General features: G+C 38.0%; 2 protein-coding genes across 4 annotated transcripts in view; one reads left to right on the forward strand and one right to left on the reverse strand.

Moving 5' to 3' along the window:
• The window catches only part of LOC123877784 (mushroom body large-type Kenyon cell-specific protein 1), a 268246-nt gene that overhangs the window by 23006 nt on the left and 223161 nt on the right, over positions 1-22079 (reverse strand). For 2 of the 3 annotated variants that reach the window (XM_045924672.1, XM_045924674.1), the window contains 2 exons: positions 9332-9454; positions 8120-8259 (listed from right to left, as the gene is read on the reverse strand). In XM_045924672.1, coding sequence (XP_045780628.1) covers positions 8120-8259; positions 9332-9454 — 263 coding nt within the window. The remainder of the gene's footprint in view (positions 1-8119; positions 8260-9331; positions 9455-22079) is intronic. The other variant, XM_045924673.1, reaches the window with a different exon arrangement.
• Positions 17875-21583, forward strand: LOC123877817. The gene is made up of 2 exons (XM_045924731.1): positions 17875-19398; positions 21507-21583. The coding sequence occupies exons 1-2, from the start codon at positions 18287-18289 to the stop codon at positions 21529-21531; spliced, it is 1137 nt and encodes a 378-aa protein (XP_045780687.1). The 5' UTR covers positions 17875-18286; the 3' UTR covers positions 21532-21583.

Genomic DNA, 22079 nt, shown 5'->3' on the forward strand with positions numbered 1-22079 from the left:
TATGTCCGTTTATATGACGGCCGACGGCACTGAAATTTCACTGAAACTTTGCTGAGTTGAATTTGCAGCGTTTACAATGATTTTAATAGAAGGAAAACATCATGAGGAAACCTGAATGACTGAGAGTTCTCCAAAATGTTCTTATAGGTGTGTGAAGTCAGCCAATCCGCATTCGGCTATTACTTATTATATGATTATACTTAGTCTTAACTCTTTTCATTCTGAGAGGATATCAGCACTAGGTTCAGATGATAATGACATGGAAAATTTCGAAAGCATCAGATTTCAAAAGACATCAAAAGGTAGGTAGATAAATAAATATGACCCAAAAACAGGTGTCTAAAGTAAATTCACTGTCATTCTAATTACTGTCCTAGTTGCAATCCGAACAATGGCCGATACTGAAGTGGGCACATTTAAATTTCAAATTTGACTAAATATGCAACCTTGCCACCTCGGCTTTAAATTTTAGTTGGTGTTAGCGCGTTTTGGATTCATGTTCTAAATTCTTTTTGGTATTTTTGTGGTGCTACCAACATCAATGGTATTTTTAATTATTGATTCGTTCATGAGGTATTTTAGCAATATAGTAAGTAAGAAGGAACTTAAATGGTACAATTTCTCAGACTTATCGCTGCATAATCATGAATAGGTATAAGAAAGTTTAGCTTATGTCTATTTACCATCTATTTATCTATCCATACTAATGTTATAAATGCGAAAGTGTGTCTGTCTGTCTGTCTGCTATCTTTTCACGGCCCAACAGTTTAACTGATTCCGACGAAAATTGGTTCAGGGTTAGCTTATATTATATCCCGATAGCTTATATCCCGAGGACGGACATAGGCTACTTTTTATCCCGGAAAATCAAAGAGTTCCCACGGGATTCCTGAAAACCTAAATCCACGCGGATGAAGTCGCGGGCATAAATTTTAAAGTAAGATAACTATACCAAGTGGGGTATCATACGAAAAAGCTTTACCTGTACGTTCTAAAACAGATTTTTATTTAATTTTTGCTTAATAGTTTTTGATTTATCGTGCAAGATGTCGAATAAAATACCCGAGTACGGAACCTTCGTTGCGCGAGTTCTACTGGCACTTATTGTTAAAGTACCTAGGTATTCCCTTCGATAGAATAGGTAGATACTGGAATGTGCCTTACATAAAATGCTAACTAGCTAACGATCTCTGCCGTCGAAACAAATCGAAGGTTATGAGCCTTAGGACTGTTTATTTCATTCTGTCTGTTTGTTATTGTTTTTCTGAATTCTTATCTTTGTAAGAGTTAATACCCATGTTATTTTATGAGTTTGTGACTTCTTCTTTGTCGTAACACTCTTGGGGCAGAGCGGTCGTGGTCATCATGAAGTGACGTTTTGGGGGGCAGATGTTACACGCCTCACGAGCATTCGCCACTTCTCCCTGTTGTGAGTTTGTGACTAATTAAATAATTATTTTCGTTAGTTTCGTTGATTTTTAATCAATAAACCTATTTATATTATTATGGTGTTCCCGGGCCGCTTCTTATTCTGTGTGCGTGCATTTTTATTGCATGGCTTGCGCTTGACGACAATCATGTTGGTTGATAAAAAGCAATGATGAGGTCTAGGTTAAAGCGCGATTTTCTAAAAAAAAAAAGATCCCGACGAATTGAAAACCTCCTCCTTTTTTGGAAGTCGGTTAAAAATTGCCTATTCACTCTTGCCTTGAAGGCATTCATATTAGAGTAGTTTGTAAACCGTTCCAAATCTTAAAGCGGTTTGTATCATTTAGATTTTTTCCATAACTCTTTCATTTTCTGGTATAAAACCTATGATAGAGATGTCCTATCTTCGTACCTACCAAACGTCAAAATCGATTAAGATACTGGACGATGGAAAAGGTTATCTGTTACCTTTTGACATTTGGGGATTTATAAAATTATTAAAGGTGCCCACGCACTCGAACTGAACTGCAGCTGAATGCGCGTCGCGGCAGCGCCCCGCACGATATTCTCTCCAACCGCAACGCGCAGCAGTGACGCGCGCGCGTCGCGGCTGGAGAGAATATCGTACGGGGCACCTTTAGTGTTAGTTTGAAATAGACACGAAAGAACCATCCGGTATACGATCAGTTCCCCCAATAAACTGCCAGAGAACCATACAAAACTAGATTTTAATACATATTTTGAATGGTCCTACAATAGGGACGACTACCCGATTGTAAATATGCACCAATCATAATATCCAAGTTATTCGATCCGCGACCAGTTAAAACCAGTTTGCGAATGAAACCGCGAATCCGAGCTAGTTCCGTATTCAGCAAAAGTAATGTCGCTCCTCCCCTCGCAGGGGACAAGCTTTGTGCAATATTCCCCTCTGCCAAAATACTGGACCAAAGGGTCAAATAATAGATAGAGGTGTCACCAAAATAAACGTGGATTGTTAATGCTGTTTGTTCTATTTTCTAAGTAGGTAGGTAGTGGTACCTTTCTCATTTAGACAGTGGCTGAGAATACTTTTCTTTCTAAATAGACTTGAAGATTACGAAAATATTAGCGGTAGCTAGATAAAGTTTTAACTGAATAGAATAGATCGACACCTCCCACGTAAGTTGTTGTAAGCCACAAAATTGCGATTTTGCGTTTTTTACATAACAATGTCTATTTTTATCTATTTTATATGTTCAATTAAAAAAAATCCTAAAAATGTTGTTTTTTAAAGTACTTATGAGGCGTATAATGTTGTATTTTTCAAACGAGGACGACGTAAAATATCATATCGACCTTTACAACGTTTTATGTGGGGTGAAGTCGCACGTTTGCGCCTCGTATGTAACAGATACAACAGATCACGCCGGACTTCAAATGAAATGTTTGTAACTCAAGACACTGATATGTCACGGTTGTGTTTGCATTTTATTATTTCATTATCGTATTTTAGTAATTTAATAGTGATGCCAAGCTAAACTATTGTATAGGTTACATACAACAACTTACGTCGTTGAGGACACCCAAAAACAGTATTGTATGATGACATACAACCGTTTACGTTGCAGAATCATAATAAATTTTGTGTTAAGTGATACATACAACATTTTACTTCGGCATTCATTTCTCAAAATTTTGTTGTATGATTACATGCTATATTTTACGTTGCTATGACATTGTTTTTTTTCTTACATACGACTTTGTATACAATAAAACTATGTTAAAATTTAGTTTGATGGCGACGTAAACTTATGATAGTCAATGAAATAACTAATCGGCTCATCATACCACTAGGTTACCGTATAATTAACAAAAAAATCACTACTACAATATATTATTTCAGAGCCTACCTTTCCAATAAATAGGTTGGTAGAACCTGCCAGGTGGTGGAGTCCAATTTCTTTACGGCCTATCGTCCAAAAATAACAAATATTTTTTTATGATTTTAAAGCTCATGGCCAGAAAAAGGCCAGAAATGATACTGTAGTCTTCAGCAGATGCACCCACCTACTGGCAGATCATTGTACAAACGCGTAACTTATGGATCTTTAATTTCGTTTTAAAGATACCATAGAGCGGAACAGGAGCTCAAAAGTATTCACGAAAGATCTGTCAACTAAACAGGGCCTGCTGATACGACAAAAATCTGACAACACCTCATTTCAGCTAAACTTGAGCTCTTGAAATAAGTGGAGAAGTTCTATGGACAATTATACACCACAATACAAAGACTTGTTGAAGATTTGGCTAAAGATCCCAGAGCTAAATTGACGGGATACTATACCCAAGATATCCCAGATGCCAGTTTATACGAGATAAGTATGGCTCTCAAACAACTCAAGGATAAAAATTCGCTCGGTGATATCAGAATCACAGTAGAATTCCTGAAAGCGGGTGGCAAACCAGTACTTAAGGTCTTTCAGCGATTTTCCAATCGCCATGACGGGATTTTCAATCCCGTCATGGCGATAATGCCGTAATAAATAATAAGTAATGGTTTATTCGTTGCAATGTGGGCACAAAAGGTTAGTGAATCTTATATTCAAATTAATCTAGTTCATTGCATAACGAAATTACAAAGTTACAAACATTACTCAAGAAGAGTCATAGACTCATCTCGCTGCTAAGCCATGTCTATAAGCTGTTGTTATCGTAAGTCATTATGAATAGTCACAATAATAAGTTCGATGACTTTCAGCATCCCTAACAAGCTTGATTCTGAAAAAGCTTAAGCACTATAGGTCACATTCATAAGCTGCGACATGTTATGCATAATATAACTGAAGGCTATTATAATAATCTGCCTCTTTGCTAAGCGTTTGTAAACTATGAGAAAGTTTTTGATTTGGTGGAAACTGGGGCTGTATTAAGGTCGCTATTGAGATGCTGTAACAACTGCCTGTTCATAGAAATGCTGAAATAGAATCCTATACGAAAACACCATGTCAGTCGACATATAGGACCAGACTAGGATAGTGCAATTGCAGTGACAGAGTGCACATTGAGACGTAATTCTCTGAAACTCTTTACCGCTGCTTTGGAAGACGTCCTTATCTTTAAGCTTGGATTGGAATGAACTTGACATTAACATCAAAAGAAATTCACCTTCGATTTGTCGATGACATAGTCACTATCGCAGAAACTTTGGGAAACCTCATTAGGTTTCCCAGAGTTTCTACATTTACAGCTCAATGACTTTTGCAAAGTTTCACAACAGATGGGCCTGAAAATGAACATGAGTAAGACGAAAATTATGTCTAATTCTTATGTCTCGGCCCACTCAGTAATCGTTGAGGGCTCTGCACTTGAAATTATAGAAAAGTGTGTAAGCCTGGAACAGGTACCTGGACCAGGTAGGTAAGTGCAATTTCAAGAAACAGGTCAGCCAACGAATCCGACTCGGCGGCAGCGTACGGAAACTAAATTAGTCTTCGAACAGTGCGTGTTACCAGTGATGACGTATTATGGATCCGAGATAATATGGTTACATATTATAATGGAATTCATAAGAAAGTTCAGAGTCACTAAGCGGGCAATTAGAGAGCTATATTTGAAGATTCTCTACGTGATCGAATCTGGAATGTGGATATCGGTAGAAAAATCAGAGTAACCGGCATAAATGGGTTGCGAAGCTGAAGTGTAAATGGCCGGGGCACAAAATGCGAAGGACCCATAGACGTTGAGGTCCCAAGGTGCTGGAACCTCGCACTGTAAGGCACAGCGTTGACAGACTCCCACTAGGCGCACAGACGACATCAAACGAATCACAAGGAGCCACTGGATTCAGGTGGTGCAAGACCGTGGCATATAGAAGTCCCTACAAGAGACCTATGTCCAGTAGTGGACATCCATTGGTTGGAAATGATGAATCGGACTACACATACTACATTTTTTTTAAATTTTAAACGACGTACACAGTTGTATGTAACACATACGATGACACTCAACCCGTTTTTCCCAGCGTAATTTGTTGTAAGTATCTTATACAACATTTTACAAAGATGAAACACGCCGTAAAATGTTGTATGAACAAAATCTCAGAAATCTGAAGTATTTCTATAAATTATCTTTCAGAATATGTGAAAGTACTGTAAACTATAACTCAATACCGAATTTCACAAAAATAAATTGAAAAATGGAGCTTTAATTTCAATTTATATCTTCAAAACGCTCTACTGAAAAGTTGTAGTTTTGGGGATACAACAACTTACGTGGGAGGTGTCGAGATAGGGGCTTTCAAATCGTCAGATGAATCTGCTGTTGCCCTTCCTACCGACAAGATCCATTATGAAATACGGTTTTATATCTACCTACGGTTTTCTATCCACCTACGGTTTTATATATACCTAGTCAGATGTATAAATTAGCCAATGCCAGGTTGGTCTTCCAATTGCATGAAGTGCTACATCTTTGTATGTCTACTCTTAGACTTGACGCTTTAAGTATTGAGTAACGATTCATTGCGCGTCTCAAGGATTCATCTTTATTTATAGGAACACACGGTTGCCTACAAACGTTTACACTTCGATTATAGACTCTATCACAAGAACATAGGGACGTTTTTACTTCAATCTTGAAGTAACATTAATCGTAATGCCACTGATATTGAAGGCATTAAATTTTGCTGTGACGATTTTCATATGATTTAGTAATTTATCAACGGAATAGTTCCTGTAATGGGACAATTGGTACAATTGTTTTGGTCTTTGACAAGTTTGCGATTGATTGCGATCTATCTCATGGTAAGATTAGGGTTACCACCTGCCACTTTTTGATTTTACGGGTTACCAGCGTCAAAATTACGGGTTGTAGCTTTTTTTACGGGAGACAATTAAAACAGCGGTGTTTAATGCTCTAATGCAGTTGCCCAAGTCAGTGAGCCTCCCAATATGCGCTGAGGATGGCCACCGACTGGGTTTAGCAAGTAAAAATCGTATATAACTCGATGTCTTTCCCAGGACATCGGGTATCTTAAGAAGATTCCCCCCCAAACGAACGACGAATTCAAACCACACATTCAAAAACTCACAACAAGCACAAGCCAGCCAGATAAAACGTCTGCGTTTGGTTTCGCCAGCCAGCTCCGGCGGAATGAAAACATACGGGTGTGACGGGAACTTTATTTACCCCGTACTTATTTTATTTTCGCAATTACGGGTTAACCCGTAAAATACGGGGCATGTAGCAATCCTTGATCTATCTGATGGTAATGGAGTTGATTATAATTGTTATAGAATAGAGATGCTCAGTTGATTTGCTGAGATTTTTCCTTTTATATTAATGTACCTACGTATTGATTTGACTTAAGTTGTACATAGTTACTTTTTTTTTTTTTTTTTTTTCTCTCGTCTGGCTTTTTACACTGATTAGCCAATGTCAAGTGTGTAGTTATTTACAAGTTAGGAAAACTATATGTATAAGTATGGACTTCGTCTGTGCTGGCGCCCGCCGACATACACGCGGCGCCCCTTTAGAGCGCTTCTCAGTCAGTTCCTCGGTCAGTTCCACCACCAATAAACACCAGCGGGACACAAAAACCGGCCACTTCTAACAAAAAAACACTCCAAAAAGTCACAACACGCGCGCCAACAAACGCCACCACAGACAAAGTCCACATAGTTACTTAGGTATTATTATGCACAGGACCTACCTCTATCTACCTAGCTATATCAGGTAAATACTGAATATAAAAGCTAATGATAGGTCAAGAATGTTGCCTACGAATGCAATAAATAATTAAGAATTGCTGTAGATTCTAACTGATTATATTTAACATTTTAGATATTCAAAGATAAAATCAAAACAAACACTTAAAATATCAATAACTTAAGATAAACTAACTAAATATTATCTAACTACTGTCAAGTCTTAATTTACAAGGCTCCGCGCTTAATTTATAGATGACTTAAGACGAAATAGTTCAAAACAACTATCAAACTCCATTCTAATGGCATTGGCTCAAATATCAAGCGGAGGATACGATAATAAGATTCATCTGTTTGAGGCCGTTTATGTTTCACTAGTCGGTGACCGCGACTTTGTTCCATTTGCTATACCTAGATATCTAATTAAAGCGATGATAGCCTAGTGGTAAATATGTCAGCCCCCTAGGGGGGGGGTTCGGAGTTCGAGGCACGCACCTTTCGGAGTGTTTTTTCCTTTATTGGAACACACCCAGCATTTACATTATTTCTTAGCTACTTATTCCCAGTTAGTACATACGCCTATTAAGTGTTCACTGATTTTCATTATCTATCTTTGTGCGGGAGTTAGGTAGTAGGTTAGTAATTAAATTAAGTAAAATTAAATTACAAGGAGTTATATCCTAAAACACTGGAGTTACAAATTTCCATTTTGACAGTAGGTAAGTAAGTAGTTGGTAGGTACGTTATTTTCTTGACATAGATGCTTATACTAATTTATTTATTTTTCAATTATTGTCAAATAATTTTTATTGAAGATGTTTTGACGGATTTTCTATAGGAAAAATGACAAACCTCAGATAAAAGTTATTTGACGATTGCAGAATCATCAGCATTTAAGGGTTTAAATATGGAATGAAAGTCCTTCATTTATCAACCTAAGCATAACTTTATCTATGAAATCGTTGGGCTTTTAATAAAAGCTAGAGGAATGGGTAAAGACTCACGTGTCCTGCGGAGGGCGCGCCGTGGCCAGCCGCTGCATCATCCAGGCCTGCGACAGCGCGGGCGGCACCAGCCCCGTGCCCAGCGCCGCCAGCGCCGCCAGCATCTGCTGGAACTGCACACACATCTCCGTGTAGCCCTGCTGTTATACACCATCACTATCAACTCATCCATCACACAGACTAAAATACCACACGTTCCAGCGAAAACAGATGCTTAATCAGTTTTCGCTGGAATGTCCCAGAAGTCTGTTTAAAATTTTTTGGGAAAGCCAAAATTGTGGGATATGCTAGGATTTGGAACGCTCTTCCAGCATCCGTTTTCCCCTCCAATTATAGTAATATGGGTACCTTCAAGAGTGACTAGTCATCTTCTAGGCAAGAGCGCTTCATCTTAGGCTGCATCATCACTTGCCATCAAGTCTGATTGCAGGCAAGCGCTAGACTATAAATTAAAAAAATGCAGATTTTCTATAGCTGTACTTAATATGAGCCAGCGTTGCATCATCCTGGTCTAGCTGTGTAGATCGTGGCAAATCTTGGTGTTCCCTGCTGTAACACCATCATTATCAACTCCCCCGTCACTCACAAGTCACACCCTACCTTTGGGGGCCACTACTCTAGCGTGGGTTCACTATAATCCAGGGATTATCTGCCAAACACAGTACAATTCCAGACATTCCAACGAATACAGATACTTAATCTGTTATCGCTGGAATGCTCCCCAGAAATCTTAAAAGTATTGCAGGTTCTGCCTTTACCCCTGCAGTAGCAGTAGCAGCAGATGATGAAGCAGCGTTTCCACGGAGTACTGAGTACCTCCCACCCAACTGCTGTGGTCTTATAATTTACTAGATGATGCCCGCTACTTCTGGGGCTCTAATACCACCGCTTAGAGTACTTAGTAAGGCCCCTGTCCGCGTGGTTTGAGGTTTTTTAAAAATCCCGTGATAACTCTGCTTTTCCGGGTTAAAATGTTGGCTATGTCAAATTCCGCGTCGCAAGCTGCCTCTGTACGAAATTTCACATACCTACCTACGTAAATCGGTTTACCGGGTGGGCGTTTAAGAATCCCGTGAGAACTCTTTGAGCTAGCTGTGTACATTTCATCAAAATTGTTTGACTGTTGGGCCGTGAAAAGCTAGCAAACAAACAGACAGACAGACACACTTTCGCATTTATAATAGTAAAAGTATATATTGTTTGGGGCGCTACCTGCGCGATCGCCTGTGGGTTCTGCCCCTGCAACTGCAGCTGCAGCAGGTGATGCAGCAGCGGCGGCCCTGCGGGGCTTTTGGCGCCCGACACCGAACTGCTGTCTGACTCCGAGGCTGGACTCTGAAACAACAAGCGATTTAGTGTTGATAGGTCATCAAAAAACCGGCCAAGTGCGAGTCAGACTCGCGCACTGTGGGTTCCGTACTCGGGTATTTTTTCCAACATTTTGCACGATAAATCAAAAACTATTGTACATAAAAATAAATAAAAATCTGTTTTAGAATGTACAGGGAAAGCCCTTTCATGTGATACCCCACTTGGTATAGTTATCTTACTTTGAAAATTAAAAAACATTTTAATTTTTTTTTTTTAATGATGTAACCACAAATTCGGAGTTTTCAGATTTATTCCTGTACTTGTGCTATAAGCCCTACCTACCTGCCAAATTTCATGATTCTAGGTCAACGGGAAGTACCCTATAGGTTTCTTGGCAGACAGACAGACAGACAACAATGTGATCCTATAAGGATTCCGTTTTCGGAGCCTTAAAAAGCAGTGGTCACAAGTGCAAAAGTAGAAGCAGTGGTGAAAACTAAAACCCGACTGCGATCGTCTTAATAAACGCTGAAATATTATGGTTAATTTAATGTTGTAGTAAATTTATACTCAGTTGTTTCTTCTTTCATTTACACTCGACATAACTCGATATCACTCGATATAATAGCAAAAAAAAAATTTGGAGACAACCACTTTTTTATGTCAATTTTTTCGTATACAAGTGTAAATTAAAAATTTATAACAACCCCGACAAGAGAAGGTTACAGTAACTAGAAAAGAGCTGATAAATTTCAAACGGCTGAACCGATTTTCTTGGATTATAGCTAAGAACACTCTCGATCAAGCCACCTTTCAAACAAAAAAAACTAAATTAAAATCGGTTCATTCGTTTAGGCGCTACGATGCCACAGACAGATACACAGATACACAGATACACACATCAAACTTATAACACCCCTCTTTTTGGGTCGGGGGTTAAAATGTAGCCTATGTCACCCGGACCTTTACAACAAATCATTTGACACGTCATTCATCAAAATCAGCCCAGTAATTTAGGCGCTACGGTGGAACACACAGAATCTGGATAAAAACATACATACAAACATAGGTAGGTTAGGTACATAGACTGCTAAAATCATGACCTAGGGAGAATGATATTCCTTAAATCAATGTCACATCAATTTTCCGTTCATTTCGAAGCTAATAACTAGAATGAAGTCCATTTTGAAATTAATAGCTTATGAATAAGGATAAATCATTTGACATTTAATAACCTTGTTTTTCGCAAACCATTTACTTTTAAGTAAATAAGGCTTTATATTTCCTTGTTTGTAGGCGACCGGTAGCTAGGTACCTACTTACGTTACCGTAGGTAACGCATTTTTCTAAGAACAAATGCCTAGCCTGTAATATCTAGTTATTAGGATTGGGTAGGTATTAATAAAAATCTGAAATGCAGATAGTATAAAAATAGACTTTCTTAATAATCTCGCAATGAATTTTAACCCCCGACCCAAAAAGAGGGGTGTTATAAGTTTGACGTGTGTATCTGTACCTATCAGTCTGTGGCATCGTAGCTCCTAAACTAATGAACCGATTTTAATTTAGTTTTTTTTTTGTTTGAAAGGTGGCTTGATCGAGAGTGTTCTTAGCTAAAATCCAAGAAAATCGGTTCAGCCGTTTGAAAGTTATCAGCTCTTTTCTAGTTACTGTAACCTTCACTTGTCGGGGGTGTTATAAATTTTTAATTTACACTTGTGCCTAAATTGTGCCTTATTCCTTCCATAAAAATCGATTTAAAAAAAAGGGTCTCAATTCGATGCGTTTTTTGGCGATGTTACTCCATACCTAATTTCGTCAAATCTGATTCTGTTTTATTTGAAAAGACGATCGTCAGGTCCTTTAAAGATCTGATGAATGTCTTCGGAAATGCAGAACTCCTCAACGGATAAGAGTAAATCGCTCAATGTAATAGATTACTAAACAGTAAATTTTTAACCATGCTTCTATGTATTAAGAGGGGTTTCTCCGTCACTCACTTCATAAAAACGTAGTTCCAATTTCATTTGAATGTTAAGCAATCAAAGTCCATGAAATTTTGCAGACATATTCTAAAAACTAATATCTATGTCTGAGAGAGCCCTGTTAAGAGGTAAGTAGGTAGATAATATATCTAATAGGTACATACGTAGAAGGTCGGAGAAAGAAGATTGAAGATACATAGTAAGTAGACCTCCTCACCAAACAAAAGCTCATAGCCCAGAACTTTTGTAACACTGACTTTATTTTTTTTTGCACTTGATAGATCGAAAAGGTATGTACCTACTTAACAGGACGGAATCTAACAGGTAAGGTTGTGTCTTCTCAGGATGAAAAGCTAATCTTTGTGGGAAGACCTAGGTATTAATAAAGTGTACCTAAGTAGGTATTAAAATCGCGTGATAACAATTTGGTAACATGCAATACAGTGTAAAAAACCTAAACATTCTTTTTAATTATTAGGAGTCATGACTCATGACCGAACAATGAGTTCTTTAGTATGTAAAAAAGTACAGATTCTACATTAGTTACAGAAAAAATTAATAAAAAATGTGGTACATAAAAGAACCCATCTAATTCGTCGCCCGGCCACGTCGCAATCGTAAATTAGCTAAAAAAGCCATTGTTCGCTACGAACGCGTTAATAAAAAAAATATTATTCTAAATTCAAACGGCCCATTAACCGGTTCCCACGACCGCCATGCTTGCTCGTCCTCGGCCGCCATTGGTCGAGGCCGCGAGTTTAGAATTAGAATGTGTAGACCCCACCATTTGGCGAGCGGTAAATTTATGTGTAGTTTTTTTTTTCAAGTTCAAATAATGGGAGCAAGGGAACAGCTGCGTTCTGCCCGGCCTGTCATCGGCCGCTAACAATGGACTTAGAAAAAAATAGACGGAGGTACATGGCACATGGATTGTACGTATGCGTCCAATTACGTGGACGGTACGTTATTATTTATTTACTACCTGTTTCCCGCGGTTTCGTCATCGTGTCATTACAATAGAATCTCTGTCTGCCCACTATACCTAATACCTAAATGTTTGAAGATCTTTGTGTGATAGGTAGGTAGGTAAACTGAAGCATAAATATGTAGGTAATATTTAAATGAAAATGCGACAAACCTACCAACCTACATTTTGATTAGTATTTTACGAAGAAAATCAGAAAAGCTCATAAAGAAAAACTAAGCTGTAAAAGAAAGATATGAATCACAGCCATGTCATAACCATACTTTCGCCCAAAATAAATAGCTACTTAAATTGTTATTAAATATATTTAATTACAAACTTTCTCCTTTATAATATTAGTGTGACAATTTAAAAAAAAACAGGCCGAATCGAGAATTACCTTGGTCAGTAGAAGTCCGTCAAAAATAGTTTTGAAGCTATATGTTATGATAAATGCGGGATTGTGTATCTATCTGTCTGTTACCTTTTTTACGGTTCAGCTACTGAACCGATTTTGTACAGAAATACCTAATAAAGCGTGCATTCCCGAGACGACAGGCTATTTTTGCGTTGGAAAATCGTTTTCCACGGAATTTTCAAAAACCTAAATAAAAGCGAACGAAGTCGCGGGTATTATCTAGTATACTAAGTATATAGAAAATAGACGGTTGGATTCTACGTACGTCCAATTAGATGGACACTGGGTTATTATTTATTTATCTAAGTGTAGGTCATTGAAACCCGGCGATTTGTACGTAGCTGGTCATTTGACGTTCATTAACCAGGCATTGAACTAGGTTATCGTAACTGTTTAGTAATTTAGTCGTTATAGTGGTAGTTGTTTAGTCTTTGATAAAAAAAACCGGCCAAGTGCGAGTCAGAGTCGCCCACTGAGGGTTCCGTAGCTCGGAAAGAGATTTAACATGAGAGACTTTACATGTAAGATAATTTTAACATAGGCTAAGAACTAAGAAAAGATTTAGGTATACCCGTGACCTACGTGGGCCTGCGTGAACTACAAAAATAAACCAGGGGTGGCGCTTCTAAAATCGTCATTTAATAGCTATCTGCAATCTGCATGCCTCAGCCCGATCTGTCCAGTAAGTAGTTTGAGCTATTTTGACAGATCAGTCAGTCAGTCATCTTTGTAGACAAAATATAGAGCTTATATAATGTCTCTCCCTGGTTGTTTTTATCAATAAAGAATAAAATTAATAATTATTTTAACCCCTAGTTTACAATAACAAACTGGTCAAATTATAAAAAACTTGTTTAAAAACATGACAAACTTGCATTGTCAATGTTTCAGACATCAACATGAAATGAAATTTTACAGGAGCAATCATTAAACTTTTCATTTGAAAATTGTGTACCGTTTTGACCGAAATCGCCAACTTTGGACTCAATTTTAGCACAATTTTAACCCGTTTTGCCTGAAAATGAGTTCAAGTTTATATTCGGTGATCGAAATCACGAACTTAGTGACTGAATTTCAGTACTACAAGTAAATATAAGTAGGTAATAGAAGATATAAGTACTAAACAATAAATGTAAGTTGGCAGAGCCGTGCGTCCATGACATATTGGCAAAACATTTTTGCCTATTACGTGTTTCCACATAAGGAAATAAAGGATGTGAACTGGTACTAGGTATTTATGTGCAAAAAATATACCTATAGCAGCAAATCTAGTAACTAGGTACAAATAGCTACCCGTTTAAAACGAATTGCGTCATTGCTGTATCAATATAGTTTCATACGTAGTTTGCATTTGGATTATAGCCTTAAATGAAGATTTTTCCTTCAGAAGGTAGGTATTCTCAATCTTATACCTCACCATCACAAACCAATATTGAGCACTAAGTATGGTCCTCTCTCAGAATGAGAATGGTTTAAACTTATTTCGTGGTTTAACGACATCCATACTGATATTGTAAATGCGAAGGTGTATCTGTCTGTCTGATAACTTTTCACGGCCCAACAGTTTAACAGATTTTGATGGGTATAGAGTTAGGTGCCCACGCACTTGAACTGAACTGCAACTGAACTGCAGCTGAACTGCGCGTCGCGGCAGCGCGCTGCACGATATTCTCTCCAGCCGCGACGCGCGTACCGCGTGGTAAAAGAATATCGTGCAGCGCGCTGCCGCGACGCGCAGTTCAGCCGCAGTTCAGTTGCAGTGCAGTTCGAGTGCGTGGGCACCTTTTAGCTTACATCCCGGGGACTGACATAGGCTACTGAAAATCAAAGAGTTCCCACGGGATTCTTAAAAGCCTATCCGTTTAACCGATTTAAGTATATGAAATTTGGTCTAAAGGTAGCTTTCGTCCCGAAAATTGACATACTTAAGCAACTTTTTATCCCGGAAAAGCAAAGAGTTCCCATGGGATTTTAAAAATCTTAATCCACCTGGACGAAGTCGCGGGCATCATCTAGTAATATTATAATGTAAATAAATAACGCGTAAACACCACGACTAATTTGACGATTTTGATTTGTCGATATCGACCCAGTTTTATAATTAATCATTCAAATGATTAATTATTAATCGTGGTATGTATCTACCCTTTATCTATCTACATTAATACTTAGTATGAGAATGGTTTAGAGAATGGAGAAATCTTAAATATGCATGTGGATGGATTGCGTGAAAGAGGATAATTATGTTTTTAAGAGGAGTGGAAAATGCGTTGACGTATGATAGAAGTGAGTGGAAGAAAAGTACATGAAAAAGAGAGAAGAGAGTATGAGAATGGTTTAGTTTAGCTTTAGTTTAGACCATAATCCACCATCCCGGTCAAGGGGAATGGGCATACTTCACACACCTTTGAGAACAAAAATAGGTATAAGAGGTGTAAGTTAAGATTTGTGTATTAATTTCTTAGTCATACTTTTATATTTATCCAATTATTATCATAAACAATATTGACCTAATGTGCCGACCCCACGTAGCGTGGGATAAAGAACAAGAAGAAGAGAAAAGAGAGTATAAGAATGGTCTAGTTTAGCTTTAGACCATAATCCACCATGCCGGTCAAGGCGGATGGGCAGACTTCACACACTTTTAAGAACAAAATATAAGAGATAACTAGGTACCTACCTACCTAAGTAGGTACTTAATACCCTACAGATTTGTGTATTTAGTTCTGCCATATACCTAATAATATTTATTCCAATTTTCATAAGTAATACAGTATTGACCTAAATATAATAAATTATCATTGCTGTCTAAGTTAAAACTAAAAAAAAAAAATATTACCTAAATTAAAAACTACAGCTGATAAAAATTCAATTGACCTAGGTATGTAATCGTTAGGGTTATAAAATTTAATACAAGCCAAACCATTAGTTGGTATATTTTCCTCAAGGAAGCCATATTAGTAGGTATGCTAAGTATAAACCTAGGTGCCTATAGCTAGGTTTGGCCAACACTCACGTGTTCAAACAATGCTAGTTAACATTCAAGGTGGACGTGATTAGCGAATAGTCAAGGTGAACCCAACTGGCCGGTTTGGTCGCCATTTTGTTTTTGTACGACATTAGTTTGTAGTTTTTGACCATGAAACGGATTTGTGTGCGGCGCGCACACACATGCGCTATCAATTTTATTTGCACGTGTATAGATAAGTATTTCCGGGATTTTTAACCCCCGACCCAAAAAGAGGGGTGTTATAAGTTTGACACGTGTATCTGTGTATCTGTCTGTGGCATCGTAGCGCCTAAACGAATGAACCGATTTTAATTTAGTTTTTTTGTTTGAAAGGTGGCTTGATCGAGAGTGTTCTTAGCTATCATCCAAGAAAATCGGTTCAGCCGTTTGAAAGTTACCAGCTTTTTTCTAGTTACTGTAACCTTCACTTGTCGGGGGTGTTATAATTTTTTAATTTAAGTACACTTGTTTAATTTGAAATCGAGGACATAGGAAAATAAATTTTTGAGTCCCTGGCATAGTGGCAAGCGCTGTTGTCTTATTATTGTGAAGTACCGAGTTCGCTTCCCAACAGGGGTTGGAATTTTATCATTTCTGGTCTGGTCTGGTGGGGGGTTTCGGCCGTAGCTAGTTACCACCCTAGCGCTTAAAGGTGCCACCAAGCGATTCAGCGTTCCGGTACGATCATAGAAACCAAGACAGTATGGGTACAATAAAAACTGCCCTACCCCTTCCAGGTTACCCCCATCATCACTTATCACCATATAAGATTGCAGTCAAGGGCTAACTTGTACCTATCTGAATTAAAAAAAACCTGCCAAGTGCGAGCCAGACTCGCGCACCGAGGGTTCCGTACTCGAGTATTTTTTCCGACACTGCACGATAAATCAAAAACTATTATGCATAAAAATAAATAAAAATCTGTTTTAGAATGTACCTACAGGTAAAGCCCTTTAACATGCATATTTAAACGGGAAGTACCCTATATTATGTTTTCTTGACAGACACGACCGACGGACAGACAGACAGACAACAATGTGATCCTATAAGGGTTCCGTTTTTCCTTTTGAGCTACGAAACTCTATAAAAAGGTAAGGGAGCTATCGTTTTTATTTCATTACTTAACTGCCATGTAAGGCTTTCACTTACTAATTAGATTAGTTTTAAAGACTTGGGTTTGTGTTAAAGCGAGCCTAAGTCCAATTAACTTTTGTATGTCTACTCGAAGTCTATTTACCTACTTGCGAGTAATGCAGTGCATTCCATAAGATTAGCTTACCTTGTATTTTTAACCCCCGACCCAAAAACAGGGGTGTTATAAGTTTGACGTGTGTATCTATTTATCTGTGTATCTGCCTGTGGCACCGTAGCTCCTAAACGAATGAACCGATTTTAATTTAGTTTTTTTTTTGTTTGAAAGGTGGCTTGATCGAGAGTGTTCTCAGCTATAATCCAAGAAAATCGATTCAGCCGTTTGAAAGATATTTACTTTTTAGAGAGTTTTGTGTCGGGGGTTTTTAAATTTTGAATTAATAAGTACTTGTGTTGACTCAGGTCGTTGTCTAGGTATAGGGCAAACTGAGGCTTTGTCCAGCTGTGGACGTCAATCGGTTGATAAAAATACAATGATGATTATTACACGAGAATTTTAAAGCATTGTAAAAGTTATTTCCATAAAAAGCTTTTCTATTTTATTTTTAACCCCCGACCCAAAAAGAGGGGTGTTATAAGTTTGACGTGTGTATCTGTGTATCTGTGTGTCTGTGTATCTGTGTATCTGTCTGTGGCATCGTAGCGCCTAAACGAATGAACCGATTTTAATTTACTTTTTTTTGTTTGAAAGGTGGCTTGATCGAGAGTGTTCTTAGCTATAATCTAAAAAAATTGGTTTAAGAGTTATCAGCTCTTTTCTAGTTTTCTTGTAGAAAAGAAGGTTAGATAACCGTTAGGTTTTTAATATTATGTCAATAGACAAATGTCAAGCTGTCAAAATGGACGGTTCCTAAATACATAATTATTTATTTAAAAATGATGTTTTGGAAAACTCAAATCTTGGATGTGTTGGAGTTTTTGAATTTTTACATGGCAACCCTTTACGTCGTTGTCAAATGTCACTTCTATTTTAATTTTGCACATAATTGTAACCTAGCTTTCTGTTTCCACGCCTTTTATAAAAGTTGATCCTTGTATTTTGAATTTTCTTTATTACACTAGTTGAACCAGTTAATTTTTTATATTTTACCCCAACATTTTGGTCCTTCAGACAACCGAATAGTTTTAATACTAGAATACAATATTTCAAGGATCGAGAGTCGAAGGAATCGCCAAAAGGGATATCGTTTTGTCAAGCAAGTTGCCGCCATCGATGTATAGTTGCCACGCAAGCTGTGACTGTTCTTCAGTGCGGACTGTTCTATAGTTTCAGCTAAGAATCTAGTGATTGTGATATAGTGTATAGGCTTATCGTTCGCTTCCCGGGATGGCCGAGGAAAAGGAGCTAATTAAGAGACGGGCCAGTTATAAAGGACGGTTAACAGCCTTCTCTAATTATCTAAATAGTTTGAACGACTCATTAAGTCAAAGTCAGCTGAATGAGCTGCAGTTACGAGTAGGTAAGATTGAAGCCCTATATCAATTCTATGATGAAATTCAAACCAAGTTGGAATGTTTGGTGGACGACATGTCAGTGCAGTTAGCAGAAAGAAATGAATTTGAAACTTTATATTTCTCTTTAGTTTCAAAGTCACAACAAAAATTAGCCAAACAGTCAAAGGATAGTGACAATTTTAGTAATCATTCTTCGTCAGCCACCAACAATCACAACTTAGTTAAGTTGCCTACTATTCAACTGCCAAAGTTTAGTGGTTCATATGAGAACTGGTTAGAGTTTCATGACACCTTTACAAGCCTCATTCATTGCAATGATAATATAGATAATATAAACAAATTTCACTACTTAAGAGCTTGTTTAGAAGGGACTGCAGCCGTCGTCATAAAGTCTATTGACTTCTCCGCTGATAATTACTCTGTAGCCTGGAGCCTACTTTGTCAACGATTTGACAACAAGAGGTTATTAATTCAAAATCATGTTACAGCACTGTTTAATATTGATTCTATTAGTAAAGAGTCGTCTCAATCGTTAAAGCGTCTTGTTGATCAGGTAAATAAAAACCTGCGGGCCTTAGAGTCATTAGGTCAATCTGTAGATAATTGGGATGTATTATTAATACACATATTAACTCACAAGCTAGATACTAAAACTTTTAGAGAATGGGAAGAACATAAAAGTCGGTTGGATAAAGAAATGCCTATTACGTTGAGTTCATTCACCGAATTTATTAAAATACGGGCAGATTTACTTGAAACTTTAGAATTGTCTCGCAATCATCATTCATTAATGAAACATAATACTAACAATCAGCAGAAAGTCAAAAGCATGGTGTGCAACACTTCGCCATCAAGGTCCAGCATAGGCACCACTTCGAGTGACTCGTCTCCATCCAGTTCGCCATCCAAGAAGTGCCCTAAGTGTTTTGGTGATCATTTCTTGAGCAACTGTTCCCAATTTTTGGATCTCAGCGTTGAGCAAAGGTTAGAATTATTGCCAAATTATAAAATATGCTACAATTGCCTTCAGCCAAATCATTTTTCAAATCGGTGTAAGAAAAGTGGGTGCCGTATATGCAAAAGAAAGCATAGCTTTCTTATTCATAGGTCAGAGAGTTCACAGGACAAGCGAGCTCCAGTGAGTACCTCTACGGCTAACTCCACCACACCGGCTTTGCCCACATCCGCTTCCTCGAACGGAGAGTCAGGCACAGGCACTAGTGTTGCCTTATCTACTTGCATTTCGACACGTAATCAAGATGTGCTCTTATCTACTGCTTTAATTAAAGTGTATGATGCACAGAATTGCGCGCATACTGCACGCGCTGTTTTAGACAGTGGGAGCACATCCTGTCTTATGACTAAGAAATTAAGTAGCAAGTTAAACTTACCTCGTACCCAAGTTAATAGATCGGTACATGGAATAAATAATGCTGCGTCTCGTGTCCATGAATGTTGTCGAGTGCCAGTAGAATCATTTAAAGATAATTTTAAAACAAAGATTAATTGTTTTGTGATGCAGTCACTCACTGACTACGTTCCAAGTAGTCATGTTAACATTTCTGAATTAAATATTCCTAGCGACATACAGTTAGCCGATCCTGCCTTCCACACTCCGTCTGAGGTTGATATGATTATAGGCGCTGACCTATTTTGGGATATTTTAGGTTCTCAAAAAATCATCCTTGGTCGTGGCAAGCCGATTTTGTGGGAGACAAGATTTGGATGGGTCGTTGCCGGCCCAGTCAGCTATGTATCAAAATGTTTATTATCCCCTAGTATTCAATGCAATTTTAGTGCAATTAATGGCTCAACTCGTGTTAACGATGACATTGAAACCAATTTAATGCGTTTCTGGCAGCTCGAAGAAGTTGGCCTTAAGTCATCGTACTCAGAGGAAGAGCAAGCATGCGAGGATCATTTTGTTAAAAATACAACTCGATTACCAGACGGTCGATTTTGTGTTAGGTTACCTTTAAAACAATCGGCCAATGTTCTGGGTGATTCCTTGCCGCGCGCTAAGCATTGTCTCCTTTCGTTGGAAAAACGACTCAAGCGGGATACGTTATTTTGTGAACGGTACCGAGACTTTATGTCCGAGTACTTGAAGTTAGGTCACATGTCCGAATGCGATAATCATTTACGCAATCTGGGTTATTTCATACCTCATCACGGTGTCGTGCGCGAAAGCTCTCTGACTACTAAATTGCGCGTGGTTTATAATGCCAGCAGTCCAACTACTAGTAATATAGCACTTAATAATATTTTAATGGTTGGGCCTACTATTCAGGATGATTTACTATCTATCTTATTGCGCTTTCGATGTCACAAAATTATTTTAGCCGGAGATGTAGAAAAGATGTATCGAAATGTAGTCGTACATCCAGATGACAGACATTTGCAACAGATTATCTGGCGAGATAATCCTTCTGAAACAATTAAATGTTTTCAGTTGAATACCGTTACATACGGTACAGCTAGTGCTCCTTTCCTCGCAACTAGATGCTTAAAACAAATTGGCCTAGACTGTGAAAATAAACAGATTAGCGAGATAATTATTCACGATTTTTACGTGGACGATTTATTAACAGGTGCACAAACTTTGCAAGAAGCTTTAGATATTAAAAATAAAGTAACCAGTGAGTTAGCTTCTGCAGGTATGCCACTCCGGAAGTGGAAATCAAATAATTCACTATTAATGACCGATGAATCAAAACAATCCTCGGTTGATTTAAACATTGGAGCTCTGGAATGCAGTAAAACTTTAGGTCTATATTGGAATAATTTATTAGATCAATTTTATTTTCAGATTAACTGTAACATTCCAACTGAAGCTACAAAACGGTCTATACTTTCAGTAATTTCACAAATTTTTGATCCGATGGGATTACTGACCCCTTGTACAGTCACAATGAAAATTATGTTACAGAAGCTTTGGCTTCATAAATTATCATGGGATGAGAAGTTGCCCCTTGATTTATATAAGCATTGGGTAGAAACAGCAAAACGTTTACCTATTTTAAACGATCTGAAGATTAACCGTCGCGTTGTCATTGATGATCATGAGTTCATTGATTTACATATTTTTTCAGACGCTTCTCAACTCGCCTATGGTAGTTGCGTGTACGTGCGGAGTGCAAACGATCGCGGTGAAGTTCTCGTTAGTTTGCTGTTAGCTAAAAGCAGAGTGAGTCCTTTGAAGCCCACCACGATACCACGTCTCGAACTTTGCGGAGCGTTGGCTAGTGTTCGCCTGTACGAAAAAGTGACAAAATCGCTGCGAGTTAAAGTACGTAAAACCTTTTTTTGGACCGACTCAATGATTGTTCTAGGCTGGCTGAAAATGTTGCCAATTAAATTACAGCCTTTTGTTAGGAACCGAGTCGCGGAAATTCTGGAAGTTTCGGGTAAAGCTGCCTGGCGTCATGTTCCGACTGATTTAAATCCAGCGGACCTTATATCGCGTGGTTTAGACCCAGCCTTAATGCAGGCTTGTAGCTTGTGGTGGTCCGGTCCTGAGTTTCTAAAACAAGATGAAAATCAGTGGCCATCAAATCCCGAGTATAATAATTCAAAATCACTTCCTGAAACTAAAGAAGTCACGTTACATACAAACGTTGAACCTACTCAAAGTTTGATTGATTTTAGTCGTTTTTCAAATTTTT

This window comes from Maniola jurtina, chromosome 24, assembly GCF_905333055.1.
Source record: "Maniola jurtina chromosome 24, ilManJurt1.1, whole genome shotgun sequence".
Classification (NCBI taxonomy): Eukaryota; Metazoa; Arthropoda; class Insecta; order Lepidoptera; family Nymphalidae; genus Maniola; species Maniola jurtina.